A 17619-nucleotide genomic window follows, 5' to 3' on the forward strand; every position below is an offset into this window, starting at 1 on the left:
GAATGGCTTAATTACAGGAAGAGAAAAGAAGGACAGCAGAACACGCAGCAGTGATGTTCATACAAATGAAGGAGAAGATGCTGTACCTCGGTAAGGAGGCATACTGGCGTTCCACCTCTTCATAGCGTGGTGTCAGACGGTGATCTGCCCCTCTGCCCGGCACCTGGCGAACAAAAGCAAACGGGTGGCAAAGCCTTCAGTGACCAAGTCTGGATATCGTTCATGTAAAACTGGCAGGAGTCTTTCCTTACATACAACTAAACTGCGAGTCTAAGCATGTGCAAAGCGCACTTTCTTTGCATGTGTGTGTGTTTGTGACACAGGGGTAATTTAGGATCGACAAAGGCCAGTTATTAGGGATTTAGAGTTTCGGTCTTCTGAGGTTTTCGGGGGGTGGGAGGGAGGTCTCCATCCTAGATTAGGTTACTTCAAAACAGGATGGAGTTGTCTAGCTCATGCACACGCACACACAGTCAAAATCACACACAGTCGCGTCTCATCTCCATACTGGGGAAAAAAAGGAAAAAGCTTAAGTCAAGCTGCTGACAGTTCAATCTCCTGTTTCCTCATCTCACTGGCTCTCTCTGTAACTCGCACATCTCATTTTTTCTTCCGCCACTTATTCCCATTCCTCTATTTTTGCCTGTTAACCACACACACACACACACACACACACACACACACACACACACACACACACACACACGCTCCTTCAGAGATTATCCCAGTCTATTCTGTGGGTATATTCCAGCTGCCGGGGCGCTCCTAAAACGAGCCGACTAAACCCCAAAAGTCCACACACACACACACACACGCACGCACGCACGCACGCACACACACACACACACACACACGCCGGTTATTCATATCTTGTGGGGACATCTTATTGACATAATGCTTTCCCAAGCCCCAAACCATGAAAATGAATGCCTAACCCTGACCCTAAACCAAACCATGACCCAATTGTAACACTGACACTTGAGTCTCAAAAATATATTCAAACTTGTGGGGGACCAGGATTTTGGTCCCCATATGGGCTGTTTGTTCCCACAAGTATAGTAAACTTTCACGTTTTGGCTCCCACAAAGATATTAATACACACACACACACACACACACACACACACACACACACACACACACACACACACACACACACACACACACACACACGTTGGTTATTCATATCTTGTGGGGACATTTAGCTGACATAATATTTCCCTAGCCCCTAACCCTGACCCTTACCCTGAACCTAACCATAACCCAATTGTAACCCTGACACTAAAACCACATTTTGAGTCTCAAAAACGCCTTCAAACTTGTGGGTCCCCATTAGGGCTGTTGGTCCCCACAAGTATAGTAAACTTCCAATTTTTGGTCCCCACAAAGATATGAATACACACTCACACACAACCATATGCACTTGGTCTCCGTCAGCAGCCTGGATGCTGTTGTGTGAGGTAAGAAAGCGTTTAGCATTAATAAAAAGAAGGAGCTCCTCCTGTGTGTGTAATGTTGAACATGTCGTCTAAATCACCTTCACCCCTGTAAAATTCAGCTTTTGTGAATAATTCACATTTCCATTGGATAAAATTGCGTAACCCGTAACCATTACTGCGCCGCTGACGAGACATTACTGTACATCATGTGCACATTTTGAAGCCATAATATTTTGTTACAGTAGGGTGTACAGCCCGTTCCCACACAGTGAAAGAACGAATAAGAGGCTTTATACCAAAAACAGCATAACAGAATGAGGGTGAATTAAATGTGTACGTCCCAAGTGATGGAGACAAAAGGTTTTATAGAAAACTAGGTTCTTCTTTTCTCCTCGTGGAGCCCAGAATTAGATATTACAGACCGCAGCCTTTTCTTCTTTTTCTCTGCCTCTCTTCTTTCTGCATTCCAGGGAATGATGCCAGAAGGCATATAAAACAGATTTGCTGGCCCGGCTTTCTTTTTGAACACCTGTCTTTATAGCTTCAATATCTCAGGTAGAGAGACAGCGGGATATTAAGAGGGAATAGAGAGGTGGAGCAAAAGAATGAAAAGGCATTAGGAGGAGAAGAAAGGTGGAAAGAGAGATAGAGCGAATGAGAAGTAAATGAGTTAGAGAGTAGGCAAGTGTGATATAGAGAGGGGGAGTGATATTATGAAGCCATTGAGCGGTGGCGAAAGGGGAGGGGGCCGAGATGAGAGGTGAATTATAAAACAAGGGAGCGAATGGGGTGAAGATGAGGGCGACAGACTGGAGAGGTGAAAGGGACATTAAAGACACGATTTAAACAAGACGTTAAAGAGGAAACTAGAGACAGGTGAGGGTGAAACACTGCATCAGCTCCTGGAGGCTGAGGTGAGAGATGAGTAAGGGAGAGGAAAAAGGGCACGGTCATGGAGTGGAAGCAAACTTCTACAAAGGTGGTATTATTACTGTTATTATTATTATTTATAAATCAAATGAAAACACCAGAGTGTCCATCTCCCAGTGCCAGAGTATAACTGGCCACAGTGTTGAATTAGAAAATAACTCTAATATCCATTAAAGACAACAGGCTGAGCTCCATTCACCAAGCTGTCTGCTGGGCTTCAGTCACTCACGCAGCAGAGTCAAAGCTTCCTAACTTCATCTATTTCAGGTGAGCTGGATGCTGAGACTGCGTTTGCTGTCTGCACCATCTTCTTTTCTCCTTTAATGCAGTTACTGGATGAATGATATGGTGTGCTGTGAGGTTCATTCTACAAATGGCCCATGTGAGAACTCTGTGCTCCACTTTTGGAGAATCAACTTCCTTTACTTTACTTATCTGTAATTAGCAACCCAGCCACAAACACATGGTGCACTCCCAGTGCCGGTCCCAAGCTGGAGTTGTGTCACCCAGAGTGAAATCTTTGCCAAATCAAACATGTGGATCATAAAGAACGACACTTCAATACCAGATAGGTCAGGACCCGGGTTAACAACGACCACTTCTGGTGCTGTGAGCCAAACGAGTGCCGGAGGAAACGCTGCTACTGTGGACTGAAGTTAACAGAAGAGAAAAAAGGAAGATGTGGTGGGAGTGAGTGAGAAGGAAAAGCAGGAGGTTGGAGATGAGAGTGGATGATGAAGATGGAGCTGCCAGGCTGGAGGAAAACATCACAGAGGAGGACAAGGAGCGGGTTGGCGTGACAGGAAGACAGACTGAGGTGGAGGCAGATCTGCTGTGGCGACCTCTAAAGGGAGGTCGCCACAGCAGATCGGCTGAAAGAGGAAGACTAATCTCTAATTAGCATGCATGTGTGAACCAATACAGTCTATGGATGCAGCCGTAGCAACCAGGTACCGCGGTCACCTGTGCCATGCATGAAAGACGCTGCCTCGATTGCAAAGAGGCGCGACTACTCTTCACCAAAACTGTGAAAAATGCAATAAATAAAAAAGCAAACTTGGCCGTTTACTGTTCTCCTTTTTAAGCTGTTGTTGAATTTGTGACCTTTTATTACAAATTAAAAGCTTCGCCTTGAAACTGTAACCAACACATTTCAGCCGTGTCTTTGATATAAACTACGGGTAACCGTGGCAACTGTGTAGCAACTACAGTAATCATAAGGAGGGTCGCCCGCTGGTCTCCGGGCCTGTGTGGCTGAGGGAGGAGGTGGAAAGCTACCAAAATATGCTTATAACAGCAAATCTGACAGAGAAAGAAGAGCCCGGAGTTAGTTTGTGAACTGACTCACTGGAAAAGACTAAAGCTGTCAGTATTAGTGTGTCTGTAACTGTAAGACACAGAAAGCTAGACGTTAGTAGACAACTGTGACAAGACTGCAGGGCAAACACTACGACAGCTGAGGTAGTGTAACACACTGTACACACCTCTATTCCCCCCCCCCACAAAACGTTTTCCACACACATAAACAAAACATGCACAATCTTTCTCTTCCAGCACAGCTTCTGTGTAATGTAATCTCTCACATGCACGCAGCCAAACACACACCCTTCCTTCCTCTGAAGGAGCGCGCACACATTTAAACACACTCCCTCTCACTCGTGGAGGGCTGTGGCAGGAGTGGAGCGCACTGGTTGGGGTAATGGTCTAGCGAAAAACCATTTCACGGCATAGCGAGCAGAGGAGAGGCAGAGAGGAGTGCGCGGAAATCAAGCAGAAGAGACTGATACAGAAGGGAGAGGGAGAAGACACACACACACACACACACACACACACACACACACACACACACACACACACACACACACACTGAGAGAGAGACAAGGGCTCATCTCTTTTTAACAGACCCTTCAATCTACCCATAAAACACACCACCCAATCACTTTCAGCACTGACACACCCTCACAGACTTGTTCCTTCTATCTCCCTTTTCCACACACACACACACACACACACACACACACACACACACACACACACACACACACACACACCATCTCTTTACTCGAGCTGTCTCGAGGATTTCAGAGGGATTTAGATCAACGTGGAGTATTTGGTAGATGCATCTGCTTAAACGAGTCCACTTAGTCCAAATGTGAAGTGTCTCTTTCTTCCCCCTCGTGTTATCTTCTTCTAAACTCCTTCATCACCGGCCCCACATCAGACTTTTTACAACCCCCCCCCCCATCCGTGCTCACCATTCCCTCCCTGTCCACACCTCATCTTTCATTAACTGTTCCCCTTAAGTGAAATAAAGTGGACCTGTGAGTACAGATAGATCCCATCCAAACTCTTAAGCTCTTTCCTCCTACTGCAGCCTACATCTGGCTCCTACTCTTTTTATAATACAGCCATCATTTCTCAACTTATCAACTCTTTTCTTCTAACTTGAAACCTGCTTTTGCTAGAACGTGTCTGTATCTGGAGCCACATGTCTTTCTTTAACTTCCACTGTCATTTTCTCCTTCTGTAAATCAATAGACAAAGATTTTACTCCCTTTTTGTCTTCTGTCCACTCCCCACTCTGACTCCCACCCCTGCAGAAATCGATGAATAAGGGAGGCTGGTTCTAATCCGTATCAGTCATATCGTTCTGCTCAGCCAGCACTTTCGGCTGACTCAATTAAAACACAGCTCTCTGTGCCTCCTCTCTCTGTCACAGCCGCTAAGCCTAGTGCGTGCACACATCTGTATGTTGGAGTGTCTGTGAGAGAGCTATCCCCCTGATGTGCATCATGCCATGTTAATGACGTCTCTGGTGAATTCACGCATTAAAAATGTGTCTGTACTTAAACTCCTGTTTTCACTGTTTACACATCAGCTTTTTAATGAGGAAACATAACACGAGCCAGAGATTCCCACAACACTCCCATCACGACACAAAATGTTCAACGATTACCTTCTTTCTGTCTTCCTTTGTTCATACTTAAGACCAGGATCTGCTATTATTCTGTGAGTTAGCCAAACTAGAAAAACCCTTCTTGGCTGGTATTTAGTACATGTGCTAACCTGTGCCTGGACTAACAGCTAGTGAGACTGCCTCACTGCCTGTCCATATGGCATTTCTGGGTTTGGAGAAAATCTTTGGAAAATACCGGATACTGCATAAGCTCATCTGACAAGCCTACAGCGTCCCTGAAGTCTACGTCCAATGGGTCCAACTGTTCTACCGCAATGTCAGCAGCCTCATACAGACCCAGCAGGGGCCTCTTGCACCATCCACATTGGGATCCATCATGGATCAGCCCTTTTACCACTGCACTCCATGCACCGCTTGTACCCAGGAACAGGCGACCGCCAGCTGCCCCATCAAGAGTTCAAATATCTTAGATGGAGTTCCAGAAATATGAGCAGCACCATCCAGTCAAGTCAGCTCAATGTCCACTCGCCCAAAGTCAAAGATTTACAAAATCTCCACAGAGCTGAGTGCTGGCCAGCAGCAGGGAAGCTGGCTCTCCACTCGATGGAAATACACCGCGCTGCACCATTTGCAGATAAGATGCACGAATGAACGCCACCCAGAAGAAGGCGCTAATCGTTGGAAGCCGTGCAGACGGATGTGCAGCGGACCCTGTGTTTACCTGGGATCAGCTGTAGCCAGATTCAGCTGTCAATGAGAAAACTTGGGCATCCCTTTAAGCAGGATCAACTGGAAATGAATGCGATTAAAAACATGTTACCTTTCCCTCAAAAAATATGGTATCCATACAAAGCCAACAACACTCGGCTCACTTTTTGAAATCTTTTAGGATCCCTCCAGCTTTCGCTCAGGTGTGATGGTGTTATTTCCAGCACGACATGACTAAATATATCCATTAGTTTGCACAGAGGAGGACACAATCACACATCATGTCCTCTGTAATTTATGCTTCTGATTTTTAAATAGCACCCTACACAAAGACATCTTTTTAAAAAATAATCTTTGCATCAGTCTGTAATTTTTTTCTTTTCCATTTTCTTTTGAAACTCAAATTAAATCGAGTTCGTTCCGTGCCATTCCCGGCTCCGTGTAATGACCTGTGATTGCCACCCACCATCACTCGGGTGGTAAAATGGGCCGTTCGCCTTTCCTCCCTCCACCCTCTATCCATCCACGCATGCTTCCCTCTGTTCATTCAGAGCTGTTCTCCATCACACCATTCCCGTTTTTTATTTATTCAGTAAATCTCCATTTGTTCATTTAATACTGTATACCGTCCTCCCTCCGTCCATTTACCCGTCCATTCATTCTAGAGAAAGCAGTAATTGCGGCTGCTGGCAAAAAGCCATCCGTTTTCTCAGGCTAATTACTACAGCCTCTTAACAAAGTAGCACTAAAGGAAAGAGTCGACAAGCACACTCACGAGACCGCGCCTGTTCACATTCACAGGCAAGTGAATGCGAGCAGGCGTGCACACGCACAAATAAGTATTCAAATTAGGTCCTGGCGTAGTTCATCATTCTTCTAATATGTTGACCTCACAGGAGACACTGCACAGAGCCAGAGTCAGCTGCATTAAAGCAAATCGTATTCAAACGGCACGAAATGTTCTCTGAAGACTAGCTGAGCTTATAGCTCTTAACCTGGATTACTTTGGATATTAAAGAGACATTTGTGGAAATGTCCTGATTTGGTTACACTTCTAAGAAATAAACAGCAAACACACATCCCAGCTGCGATCCGGCTCAGACTGCAGACTGCATGTTAAGCCATCGATTAGGGACTCGTGACCAGTGTTGGTCAAGTTACTTGAAAAAAGTAATCAGTAACTAATTACTGATTACTTCCCCAAAAAAGTAATGCCGTTACTTTACTGATTACTTATTTTCAAAAGTAATTAATTACTTAGTTACTTTTTAAAAACACGATTTACAACCTGAATAGGTGATAAAGTGATAGATCTTTCAGCCCAATTCTACTTTTTCTGCATAATCATCATACAAAATGTAATCAAATGGAAAAGTCTCTTTTTAAAACTTGTTTTATTAGTTTTAATCTTTTAACTTTATGCATCAAGCAAAAATTTAACTATATGCAACATTCTCTGACTGGAAGAAATTAGTTTAACATGTAAACCTATTTTCTGCACATTCCAGCTCATAAAATATATATTTTGTGTGTTTACACTCAGTCTTTCAAATAGATGCAAGTGAAACACAGCAGAAAATAAATAAAGTCAAAGACTCAGCGGTCCTTTTGCTCTATTTTCACCTGTAAAGCAGGAGTGGGGTAGGCGGAGGTTTACCCTGGTGCAGGTGTGCCGCGGTCAGTGGAAGAATCCGCGAGTTTCTCTGTGAGTTTCCCATTACGTCGTAGCTACTCGGTGCTTGTTGGAAGTTTAGGGGTTTTTTCGCTGTAAAAAGAAGTTTTCTTCCCATGCACAGCGGACACTAATGTTTTTGTCACTTTTTATGGAATCAAACTCAAAGTAAGGTCAGTACTTCCACGCTTTAAACGCTGCACGCTCATACTCTCTCCGCACTCGATATGTGATCCATTGTTGATCTGCACACAGCTGTTGCCACGAATGTCGCACTCGCTTACGTCACTGTCATGAGACACTTTTTTCTTTCTGTCTGACTCTAATGGGGACCAAACTTTATATCATGAACATCACGCTGTGTTCAATTAGTCTTAAAACCAGCGACTGAGTGTTTAAGAAGCAGAATGCAAATTCTGCTGAGTCACTGCTATTGATCACCAGCCGCAGGAAGCCTCCTGCAGACGCACACTGGTCACTTTGTGTTATTGGGCTGTAAAATCTCGCCGGACTTTGCAGGGTGTGAGCGACAGCCGAAAGCGAGAGGGTGACAGACAACAAATCTGAAAGTCTCAGACTCAACTGCAACCAAGGCGGAGGAAGATAGCGAGAGAATAAAATAATCAGGGCAAATGCGCTTATTTGTTTACAACACCAAAGACGCGCCAAGCATCTTTATTCTCAGACCTCTTCCTACTGAAATGTCAGCAATGCACTAGAATAAAGCGCTAAGAATTAAGACTGGAGCACAGTTAAATGTCACAGCGCTGTTGAGCCTCTGGTACAATTAAGACACAGAAGGTCAATTTTCCCCAAAGCTCACAGCTTAGAGCGCCTTCGCCAATACAGCTATTAATACTACTTAATGCAAATCATCCCGTTTATGTGGTGTAGGTGCATAAACGGGATGGAGGAGACGGCATTTGATTTGCGCGCGTGTTTGTATGCATATCAGTACTTAGACCCATCAATCACATTAAAACCTCTTCTCGTTAAATGGCATTTAAAAGTTATCAAGCTGGTGGCATCCCAGCAAACTTTCAGCAGGCACAAAGCAACACGCACACGAACGCACAGGCAGACAGGGCACAAATACAACTCCTGCCAACACTGACGGGAACCTACAAAGAAGTGGTCTTTCATAGACATGAATTATTGGATTTTAGTTCTGGTACAGTTTATGATGGCGGGACGTAATCAACCGTCTCCCCAAACAGATCAAAACCTTACCCAGCTTATAATTTGCCCATCCTTCAAATTCATCTTCATGTGCACTTCTGGACCAAGCTGCTACTTTCTGGTTACCTCATGCAGGACTCTGCCCTGGACGTTCTCCAGTGTGTGAAAGGTGTGATGAGAGGAGATTGTGTTGGTGTAACTCATTCACTCGCTTTTTAATTGGACAGCTGTTTTTCCTGAACAGGAAATGAGTCCACGTTATGTATTTTTGTAAAGAATAGAGTAAGAATGCACACAGACAAAAACACACACCTGCACAAACTTAATGACAAGAAGAAAAAAAGAAACTGAAATAGGAGCTTTTTCAGTTCAACGTGCAGCTATTTCTGTGGGTTTGTGTGTATTTAGGAGAAGAAGCCGAGGAAAGTGAGGATGGATACAGAAGAGAGCGAGAGAAGGGAAGCAGTGTGTGTGTGTGTGTGTGTGTGTGTGTGTGTGTGTGTGATGGAGAGAGATGAGGATAAATAAATGATAGTAAGAGGGAAGGTAAGGCGATAGCAGAGAGGATAGGATTAGTCTCTGCTGCAGAGCCTTTGGAGAAATTCACATAAAACACTCACATACACAGAATATTCATGCATGTGTGTGTGTGTGTGTGTGTGTGTGTGTGTGTGTGTGTGTGTGTGTGTGTGTACCATACGAGTGCACACCCATGCAATGAAATAGATACATACTATATATACTTTAATAAAAAAATAATAGCTAGAAGTGCCACACACATTTATCCTGTCCTTAGTGTTCTTAACAGTTAAGCTCGTCCTTGAAAGTGCAAGGTGGGGAGTCGATAAGAGAGCAGAAAGAGAGGAAGGGAGAGTGGAGGGCGATGCCATATACACAGGGACAGAGACAAGGATGAGGAGATGAGGAGCCTACAAAGTTAAGGGAGATAATTTGGTTTCCTTTAAGCCCCCCTCCTTGCCACCCAGATAGAATATCCCTCTACCTCTACTCCCCACTCTCCTTCTGCGTCTCCTCCTCTCTGCTCAAACTTCCCGACTTAAAGAAAGTTCCCCTTTGAGGATTAGCGGGAACAAAGGAAGGTGAATTCCAAGGAAGACTAAGAGAGTGGAAGCACGGGGGAGTGAAAAAAGGTAGGGGTTAAAGGGGAAACAATTTACCTGACGGAGAAGTGCGAATGATGGGAGCGAGGAGAAGCCGGAGAAAGTAAAGATGAGAGCGGAGGAAATTTTTACCTGCGCTGCCGTTTTTTTACAATGTCAGTGCCTTAGGTAGGAAAATCTCTGCTGGCTGTGTGTTTGTGGATTTTCATATTATTTATTTATTTCTCCATGATATCAGGAGCAAGACTTAGCATAAGAGCATAAGCACATAAGAGCAGCACAGGCATATTTCTGCTGTGTGCGAGAGAGAACCTGAATACAGGGCTGGAAATACGCCTGTGTGTGTGTGTGTGTGTGTGTGTGTGTGTGTGTGTGTGTGTGTGTGTGTGTGTGTGTGTGTGTGTGTGTGTGTGTGTGTGCGATTATGATTGTGTGACAGTGGGAGCAGGTGGCCACAGTGGCAGGTTAGATGGAGTTGTAATAGGATGAAAGTGGCACTTTTTCTTTCTGCCTCTCGCACACGCTCAGTTCGTCTTTCAGATGATTGGTTCCAGTCGCACGGTGATGGCCATGAAGTCTGTCAGCTCCTTCTGATTTTTCTAATGTTTTTCTTTTTCATTCTAATTCCATGAAAATTCTGACCTCTTCACACTTCCTCTGTCATCGTGCTACATTTCTTTCTCATCGTCTTTGTTTCCCTTTAATTTCTGTTCACATGCCTGCCCATCCATCCAGCCATCCACCCATCCATCCATCGAAACAATAAATTAAAATGTGATGAGATTTTGAGATCTTTTGAAATTAATCACTTTAATTTTTTTAGTTAAAGTGATGAAATCTTTGAAATCCTTAAGCATGAAAGTGTTTCACTGATATGTGTTCATTGTAATCAGGTACTCACAGTTTGCCGTTTTCATACGTGGTCTGTTTATGTGCACATCTGATCTGTATGAATGAGCACACGCAGACGGGTGAATATGGACAAAGAAGTGTGGAGAATGGGGGCAATATTTGCTTTTGTGCTGGACGACATGCTTGAGATGGAGGCAGGAATCCACTTTTATTTGAGACTGTGGAGCTGAATCCATGAACAGATATGTACGAACAAACAGGCAGAGGAAGCGGTGACTTGTTCTTTCTGAGAGTCTTAGGCATGCAAATTCATATAACTCTTAAGTATTTAAACCTTAAGACCTTTCTGACCTATGACCCCAGAGAACCGTTCTCTTTTCTAAAAGCCAATTTCCTGCAGAAACTGTGTAAGACACAATTTTAAGTCTACTAGAGCTCTGCCCACTTCTCATGGCCTCAGGATTGGGCTCATGAGATGAGAGGATGATCCTTTATTTTCCAGGCACTTCACTGGATATTGTCCACTTTTTTTTTCTTAAAATTCAGACAAAGACATGAAAAACATCACAGAACACTTTTCAATTTGTCTGAAAGCTCCGACCCTGCTGAAAGGTCACATATTACTCTCAGTACAAGAAAAGTCATCCATCAAACAGCAGAAACAGAGACGGCTGTGCAGACTGACCAGGATGTAGCTCGAGTCCAGGTGTAGCTGATGGGGGATGGGCAGAGACAGGACTAGATAAAGTAGGACATGTGGGAAAGATCGAGAAATGTAAGGAGAGAGCGAGACGGGGATTAGAAACCCCCTTAAAGCAGCGACTTAATTTCCTGGCTAATGTGGCTATGATTATCTCCTGGGTGGGAATGGGACTTTTGATGTCTTGGGACCGGACTAATCCTTGGCGGCTAACCTCCACCTCTCATTTCCTCTGGATTAGCTTACTCTGCTACTTAATAAAAAAGTTGAAGGTAGGTCAATATTAACCTGTGTGGGAGGGAAAAGGATTGTGTTTCTCTAACTTTGGAGAAGGGAAAAATGACATTAGTTATTTGTTTGCAATCACCTACAGTGTGTTTATGTTTCCTAAGAGCTCCTGTGACTTTGTGAATAACACGTTCTCTCTGAAGAACATGTGTGGAAGCAGCAGGACGTTACAGTGAAACCTTGAAGGGAGAATAGCAGACCAAGTCAATGATAAATTAGTTGTAAATTAATAAATGAAAACGAGGAGGTCACTCAGATTACGACGAGCATGAAGACACACTGGAATGTTACTGAGTTTACAGTCAGTACTTATGGGGACTGAGCCGTGTTAGGTTTAACCAGGAATAGTCCAAAAACACCAGAACTTTCTTAACCGTGATTCCCGTGGTACACTATGTAAAACGTGTGGTGCAAACACTGTTGTGCACTAAATAACGACTGCTGTGTTTGACATGCTAGCTGCAGAACTTTGAGATGTGTACTCTCCGGCTGGCAACTGGTTGCCGGAGGTTGCTGGGAATTTTGTTGGTGCAAAAACCTCCTTATGATCGTTTCGGTCACATGCAGATTGAAGTGGACAGTCACAGTTTACATAGAATATGCAGACCCCGGCCATTCACTACTCCAGTGTGTTACTTCACAGTGGATGGCGAGTAGTTTGCAGACAAGTTGCAGACAAATCTTCCACACAAACTACAACCGAGCGCTCCAACCTGCTAGCCGCCAAAGCAAACACAAGTTTTTGGTACAGCACCATATACTGTTTGCATCCAAATTCAGTCCAGCAACCTCCAGCAACCACTTGCCAACTTGTTGCTGACTATATAGGTTTCCTCGGTGACCTGTGGTTAGTAGGACCACCTGTGCATGGGGCTTTAGCAATCGCAACTTGCTGGGGACAACCCGTTTTTCCCCCTTAATGGCTGGTGGTTGCCAGATAGTTGCAGACTGGTCTCTAGGCCTGTGTGACTGTTAGCTAGCTAACGTCTCCATCTGTACTGATGATGGGCCTTGTGACTGCGACACTACTGATGCTGGGCTATTCCCTTCAGCTCTGCAGCCAAGACAACAAATTTTATCAGTCGGCTTTCTGACTGTTTGACACCGTCTGTTATTGTTGTGGTGTTGTTGTAAAATCAGCTGCACTCTGCAACTAAACACAGTCTTTCAGCCAAGCTACAGCACTCGGGTCATAATCATTCCCTAACCTCTACCATGTACTTTTACTCTATAAACATAACCACAGCATGGCCACAGAGATGGCCATTAAAATAAAAATAAACTTCAATCTGATGAAGGTCCTCACAGCACAGATTTGTTTCATACAAAGACAGTAAAACAGGCCTCCTGTTGCTGGTCTCGACTTGGCATAAGACTAAACAGACACACACACACACACACGCACACATGATTGTGCTTGTCATGGTAACCAGTTGGCTGTAACTCGCTGTCGGACTGATAAATTGGTGAAACTGAAGGTGACTCAGTGCGTCCAACAATTTAGGGCCTCATGATTGAGGGTTATTTGCAAATTCGCACAAGGACTGCGAGGACTTTTACGTAACCAAAAAGCTGCAAATTAACAAAGATTTTTTGTCTTCAGAAAATCTGTTGCCAAATTTTGTCCAACCATCTACTGCAGATCCTTTTTTTCTCATATCAGGCTTTACTCAAGAGAGAAAGCCTCAAGTGTTGCCAGGTTATCATCCGATCTGACCAATGACATGTCACTTGACCCTTCTCTTGGCCAATGCCCTGTCTCCAACAACCGGCTGGGCCCCAGCTGGCCAATTAGCTCGGCTCTTAGTGTGGAGCTCGGCCAATGAAAAGCCCCAGGAGACTTGTGTTCATCTGAACTCACAGATGGGAGGACAGAGAGGAAGAGGGAGTACGGATGAGTGTGTGAGTGTGTGTGAGCGAGAGGGTGTCGGGGTCTTGGCCTGAATTCCCAAACACTATTGAGACATCTTCACTGAAGAGGCTGGCTAGCTTTGAGTTAACAGTTGGAAACAAAGCTCTCCATAAAAGGGACCAATGGGAGAATTTAAAAGTTGATAAAAGAGAGCAAAAGAAAACCCAACGGCTAACCTGCTACGCGCCATATTTATCTTTAATACCTGTGAGTTCTCAGGAAAAGCTAACATGGTTAAAATGTTGCCAATTAAAAAACGTAAGCTTAAGCTTTTAAGCTTACAGTAAAGCTTATTGATATTATGGATGAGTTACACAGCACAGAGGCTCCAACTCGTACTCCTCTCTTTTTGTCGACCTCTGCTACACTTTAAATAGAGAAAAAGGATCTTTAAGCAGTCCATGTTTAACTATAAATTACACCTGATTTAATGAAGAGCTCTTTAAAGTGAAATGAACTGTGAAAAGTATTCAGTGAGAAGGCATAAATGTTACTGAGGTGAAAAAAATATGAGCGAGCTGGATGGAGGTGGCGTGATGTGCAGAGGAGAGGGGGATTTCCTCTGCCTCAGTGCTTCCACTGATTTGGAGGGAAAATTGTAACAGTCTGCCTATTTTTAATCACAAAAAGAAGAAGTGAAACTGTAAAATGTAAAATAACACGTATCGTAGCGTTAAAGTAGCCGACAGGCAGGAAAAGGCCTGTTTATGTCCCTCTCCCTGCTGCCCGGCACTCGTTCAGCTTCTCAGTGTGACTTCAAGTTGACAACCCATCTCTCACTCGCTGCCTCAGCCTCTGCTGACAGCACTTGAGTCTTTTACCTGCTCTCCTTGTGAAACTCTGACTTTTACTACTGTATGCCCGCTCTCTTCCTCTCCACACATCTCTTGGTATTTGTTATCTATCAAATGACTCACCATATTTCAGCATCAGATATTTCTCTCAGAAGCTCAAGAGCTGCATGCTGCTTCAGGAATCACACATCAAACACACAAACACACACACACTTTAACTCTGCTTGCTCACAGTTTGACAAAAAGTGCGTACACGGCACGCACACAGGTGCACGTGTGACACGCAGAGGTGTGTATGTCCTCGATAACACAGCTGAGCCAACAACGAAGAAAAAAACGCGCGCGCACGCGAACAAACACACACTCACACACAATTTGGCTATCTGTCCTGTCCATAGTGCAGTGGCCAGTGGTGATAACACTCTCCACTGGACCAAAACCCATCGCTCTTTACACACACGCACCTCGTCCAGGCTCTGTGAGCTGGGCTGCACATTTGCCTGCTGGCATCTTTCTTGAAATCCTCAATGAAAGTTGTGAGAGCAAAGCAGAAAGTTGATAACGCGCCATCAACACACAAGAGCCGCACACGAAATACCTGCACACACGTGCACGAGCATAGAAGAATGTCACCGCCGTACAAACCATGCAAACTGCTCTGTTCCAGCAAAGACGACTTTGCCGCTGCGTTTGCACGCGAGGATCTTATTCTTCATTAAAAATGGGAAATTCCCAAATGTGGGCACGTGTTTGAGCCCACATCTGATTAAAGCACGAGAGCCTACGATGGTGAAGGCGGCGACAAAGGCTACAGCGGGACGTCCCCGTGTGAAAACATTACACTCATTATTTACCTGCTGCTGGTTGTAACAGTTTATTATTCTGTAGATTCTCTTTGTTTTTTCCAACTGTATCAGGATTTCAGGAAAAACATGGAGAAACGTGTCGACATGCTGAGCAGTGAGGCTGCTGTGAATCACTGAAGGTAAATGTTGACTGTGAACTGATTTTGAATACTGTCAGTTGATTGTACGCTGAAGGAAATTTAATGGCTGTGCTTCTATTACAGGTGATGGTTTTGCAAAAATTGGGACAAACATTTTCCAAGACCATAATTTAACTCTGTGGGAGCGCTGCGCCTGCTGCAGATGACCATATAAATATACAGTTACACAGTACTGTACTATTCCATGATTGTTGTCATTGTTTTGCACTTTTTGCTACTATTTATATGCAATTTATTCCTACAATTTTATCTTTTGAACACCTGCAGAGCTGCAATGTGCTGCATAACAATGGAAATACAGATGTGTTCTATTGGATTCTACTGTATCCCTACAAATCAGTTTTTTAGTGATTACACGTAAGAAAATGAGACAATGCATAATTGGCTCTGTTTAATATTGTGTGTTAAAAAGAACTAATTTTATTTCATTTTACTAGCAAAAACCTGTCTTACAGGTGGTTTTTATCAGCCCTGTGATAATATATGCAAAAATCCAAAGAACTGGTATTTATAATAAATCTGTTTTAAAAACATAGATGTTCATAATTCCTGGATGCGCTCATACTAAGTTTTGTTGTGATTGGCCCACCCGTTCAGGAGGAAATCATTACATCATTATAGTTAGAGGTTGAAAGAACAGCGCCACAAACACAGACTTGCAGTGTTTTGTTCCTCTGAGGCTGAGAACGCCACAGCTTATGGTCGTACCACCCTGACCACGCCCGATCTCGTCTGAGCTCAGATGCTAAGCAGGGTGCAGCCGGTTAGGAGTTGGATGGGAGAGTGCCTGGGAATACCAGGAGGCAGAGCGGGTCATTCAGTCTAAGTATCCCGAGTGTGAATGTGTACGACTGTTTAACAGGAAGCACTTAGGTGTAGAAAAAAAGTGCTTGTGTGAATTAGAGATGCATGTTCGAGTAGAGCAGAAAAGCTCTACATAAGAACCATTTACCATTCAACACAACCAGTTCTGGACTTCTTTCCAGTCTGGCAGGTACACACTGTGACACCACTCATGCACATCTACTGATAACTTAAATTTGCTGCTTTATCTTTGCTGCACGTCTCTGAACGACGCATGAATATTCTCTCCTCATAAACATTTCCAAAGTGCACTCACAGCACACAGTAACTTTATATTGTCACAGTCAGCAGATGCAGACTGTGAGAGCAGAGGACTGTGGTGGATAAAAGATACAAAACAGAGGGCGACAGCTGACTGTCAAAATAAAACAGGAAGTGCAGAGACGCAGAGCTAAGACACACAGCCAGGGAGAACACACATGACAGATGGACTAACACACGGGGAAACATGTAACCACGCGGCGACGAGGGCAATCTAATAATAATAATACAGAATAACCTCAGGACTAACTAAATGAACTTAAACCTAAACCATAATACAAAATGACATCAAAATACAAGAAAGCTCAGACGACCCAGGACCCTGATGATTCCACTGAGACCACGACACGGTGCTTCCTCCCTCAGCTCATCTTACCAAACGACACAAACCAGTGTGGTCATCATGAGAAATGATGGCTTCTGCTGTTTAAACTCAGAACTGCACGACAAACACCACAAATGACGCTTGTAACATTTGTTGTGAGTTATTTCCATGTTTCCACGGCTACTGGCAGCAGCGCTGTAAACTTTGATCGTGGTGCTGGATGCTATACGGAGGATTAATACGTGACGTTAAAGCTTCTGTGGCGTTTCGATGCTGAAGACTCAGGAACAAACAAATTAGAGGAAGTCATGCGGGGGCTCGAAACCAAAGAGTCCCCAATCCTATTTGGTCTTCACCCAAACTTTCTGAGGCCAGACTGTAGGGAAATCATGCGTGTTCAAAAACAGATAATAAGTCATGACATGTTGACTCATTCTGCCCTGCTGGCAGCCCGAACACACAAACCACACAAGTCAGAGAGAGTCTGTGTTCAAGAGAAAATGTGTGCGTTCACACGAGCTTCCACACTTCTCAGTTAATGTGAGAGCGCCGGTCCATCCTCGCGATCCCTGCGCCTGTGTCTGCTCTGGCATATGTGTCTGATGTATGTCTGCATTCTTGTATTGTGTGTCTGTGTGTGTCTAATGGATGT

The 17619-nt window shown here is 44.2% G+C and overlaps 1 protein-coding gene across 4 annotated transcripts in view; it reads right to left on the reverse strand.

Annotated features, from left to right (window-relative positions):
• Positions 1–17619, reverse strand: part of LOC101471429 (partitioning defective 3 homolog B) — a 231506-nt gene that overhangs the window by 20101 nt on the left and 193786 nt on the right. For all 4 annotated transcript variants that reach the window (XM_014409193.4, XM_076875376.1, XM_014409192.4 and 1 more), the window contains one exon: positions 87–163. In XM_014409193.4, coding sequence (XP_014264679.2) covers positions 87–163 — 77 coding nt within the window. The remainder of the gene's footprint in view (positions 1–86; positions 164–17619) is intronic.

The sequence above is a fragment of the Maylandia zebra genome, linkage group LG16, assembly GCF_041146795.1.
Source record: "Maylandia zebra isolate NMK-2024a linkage group LG16, Mzebra_GT3a, whole genome shotgun sequence".
Classification (NCBI taxonomy): domain Eukaryota; kingdom Metazoa; phylum Chordata; class Actinopteri; order Cichliformes; family Cichlidae; genus Maylandia; species Maylandia zebra.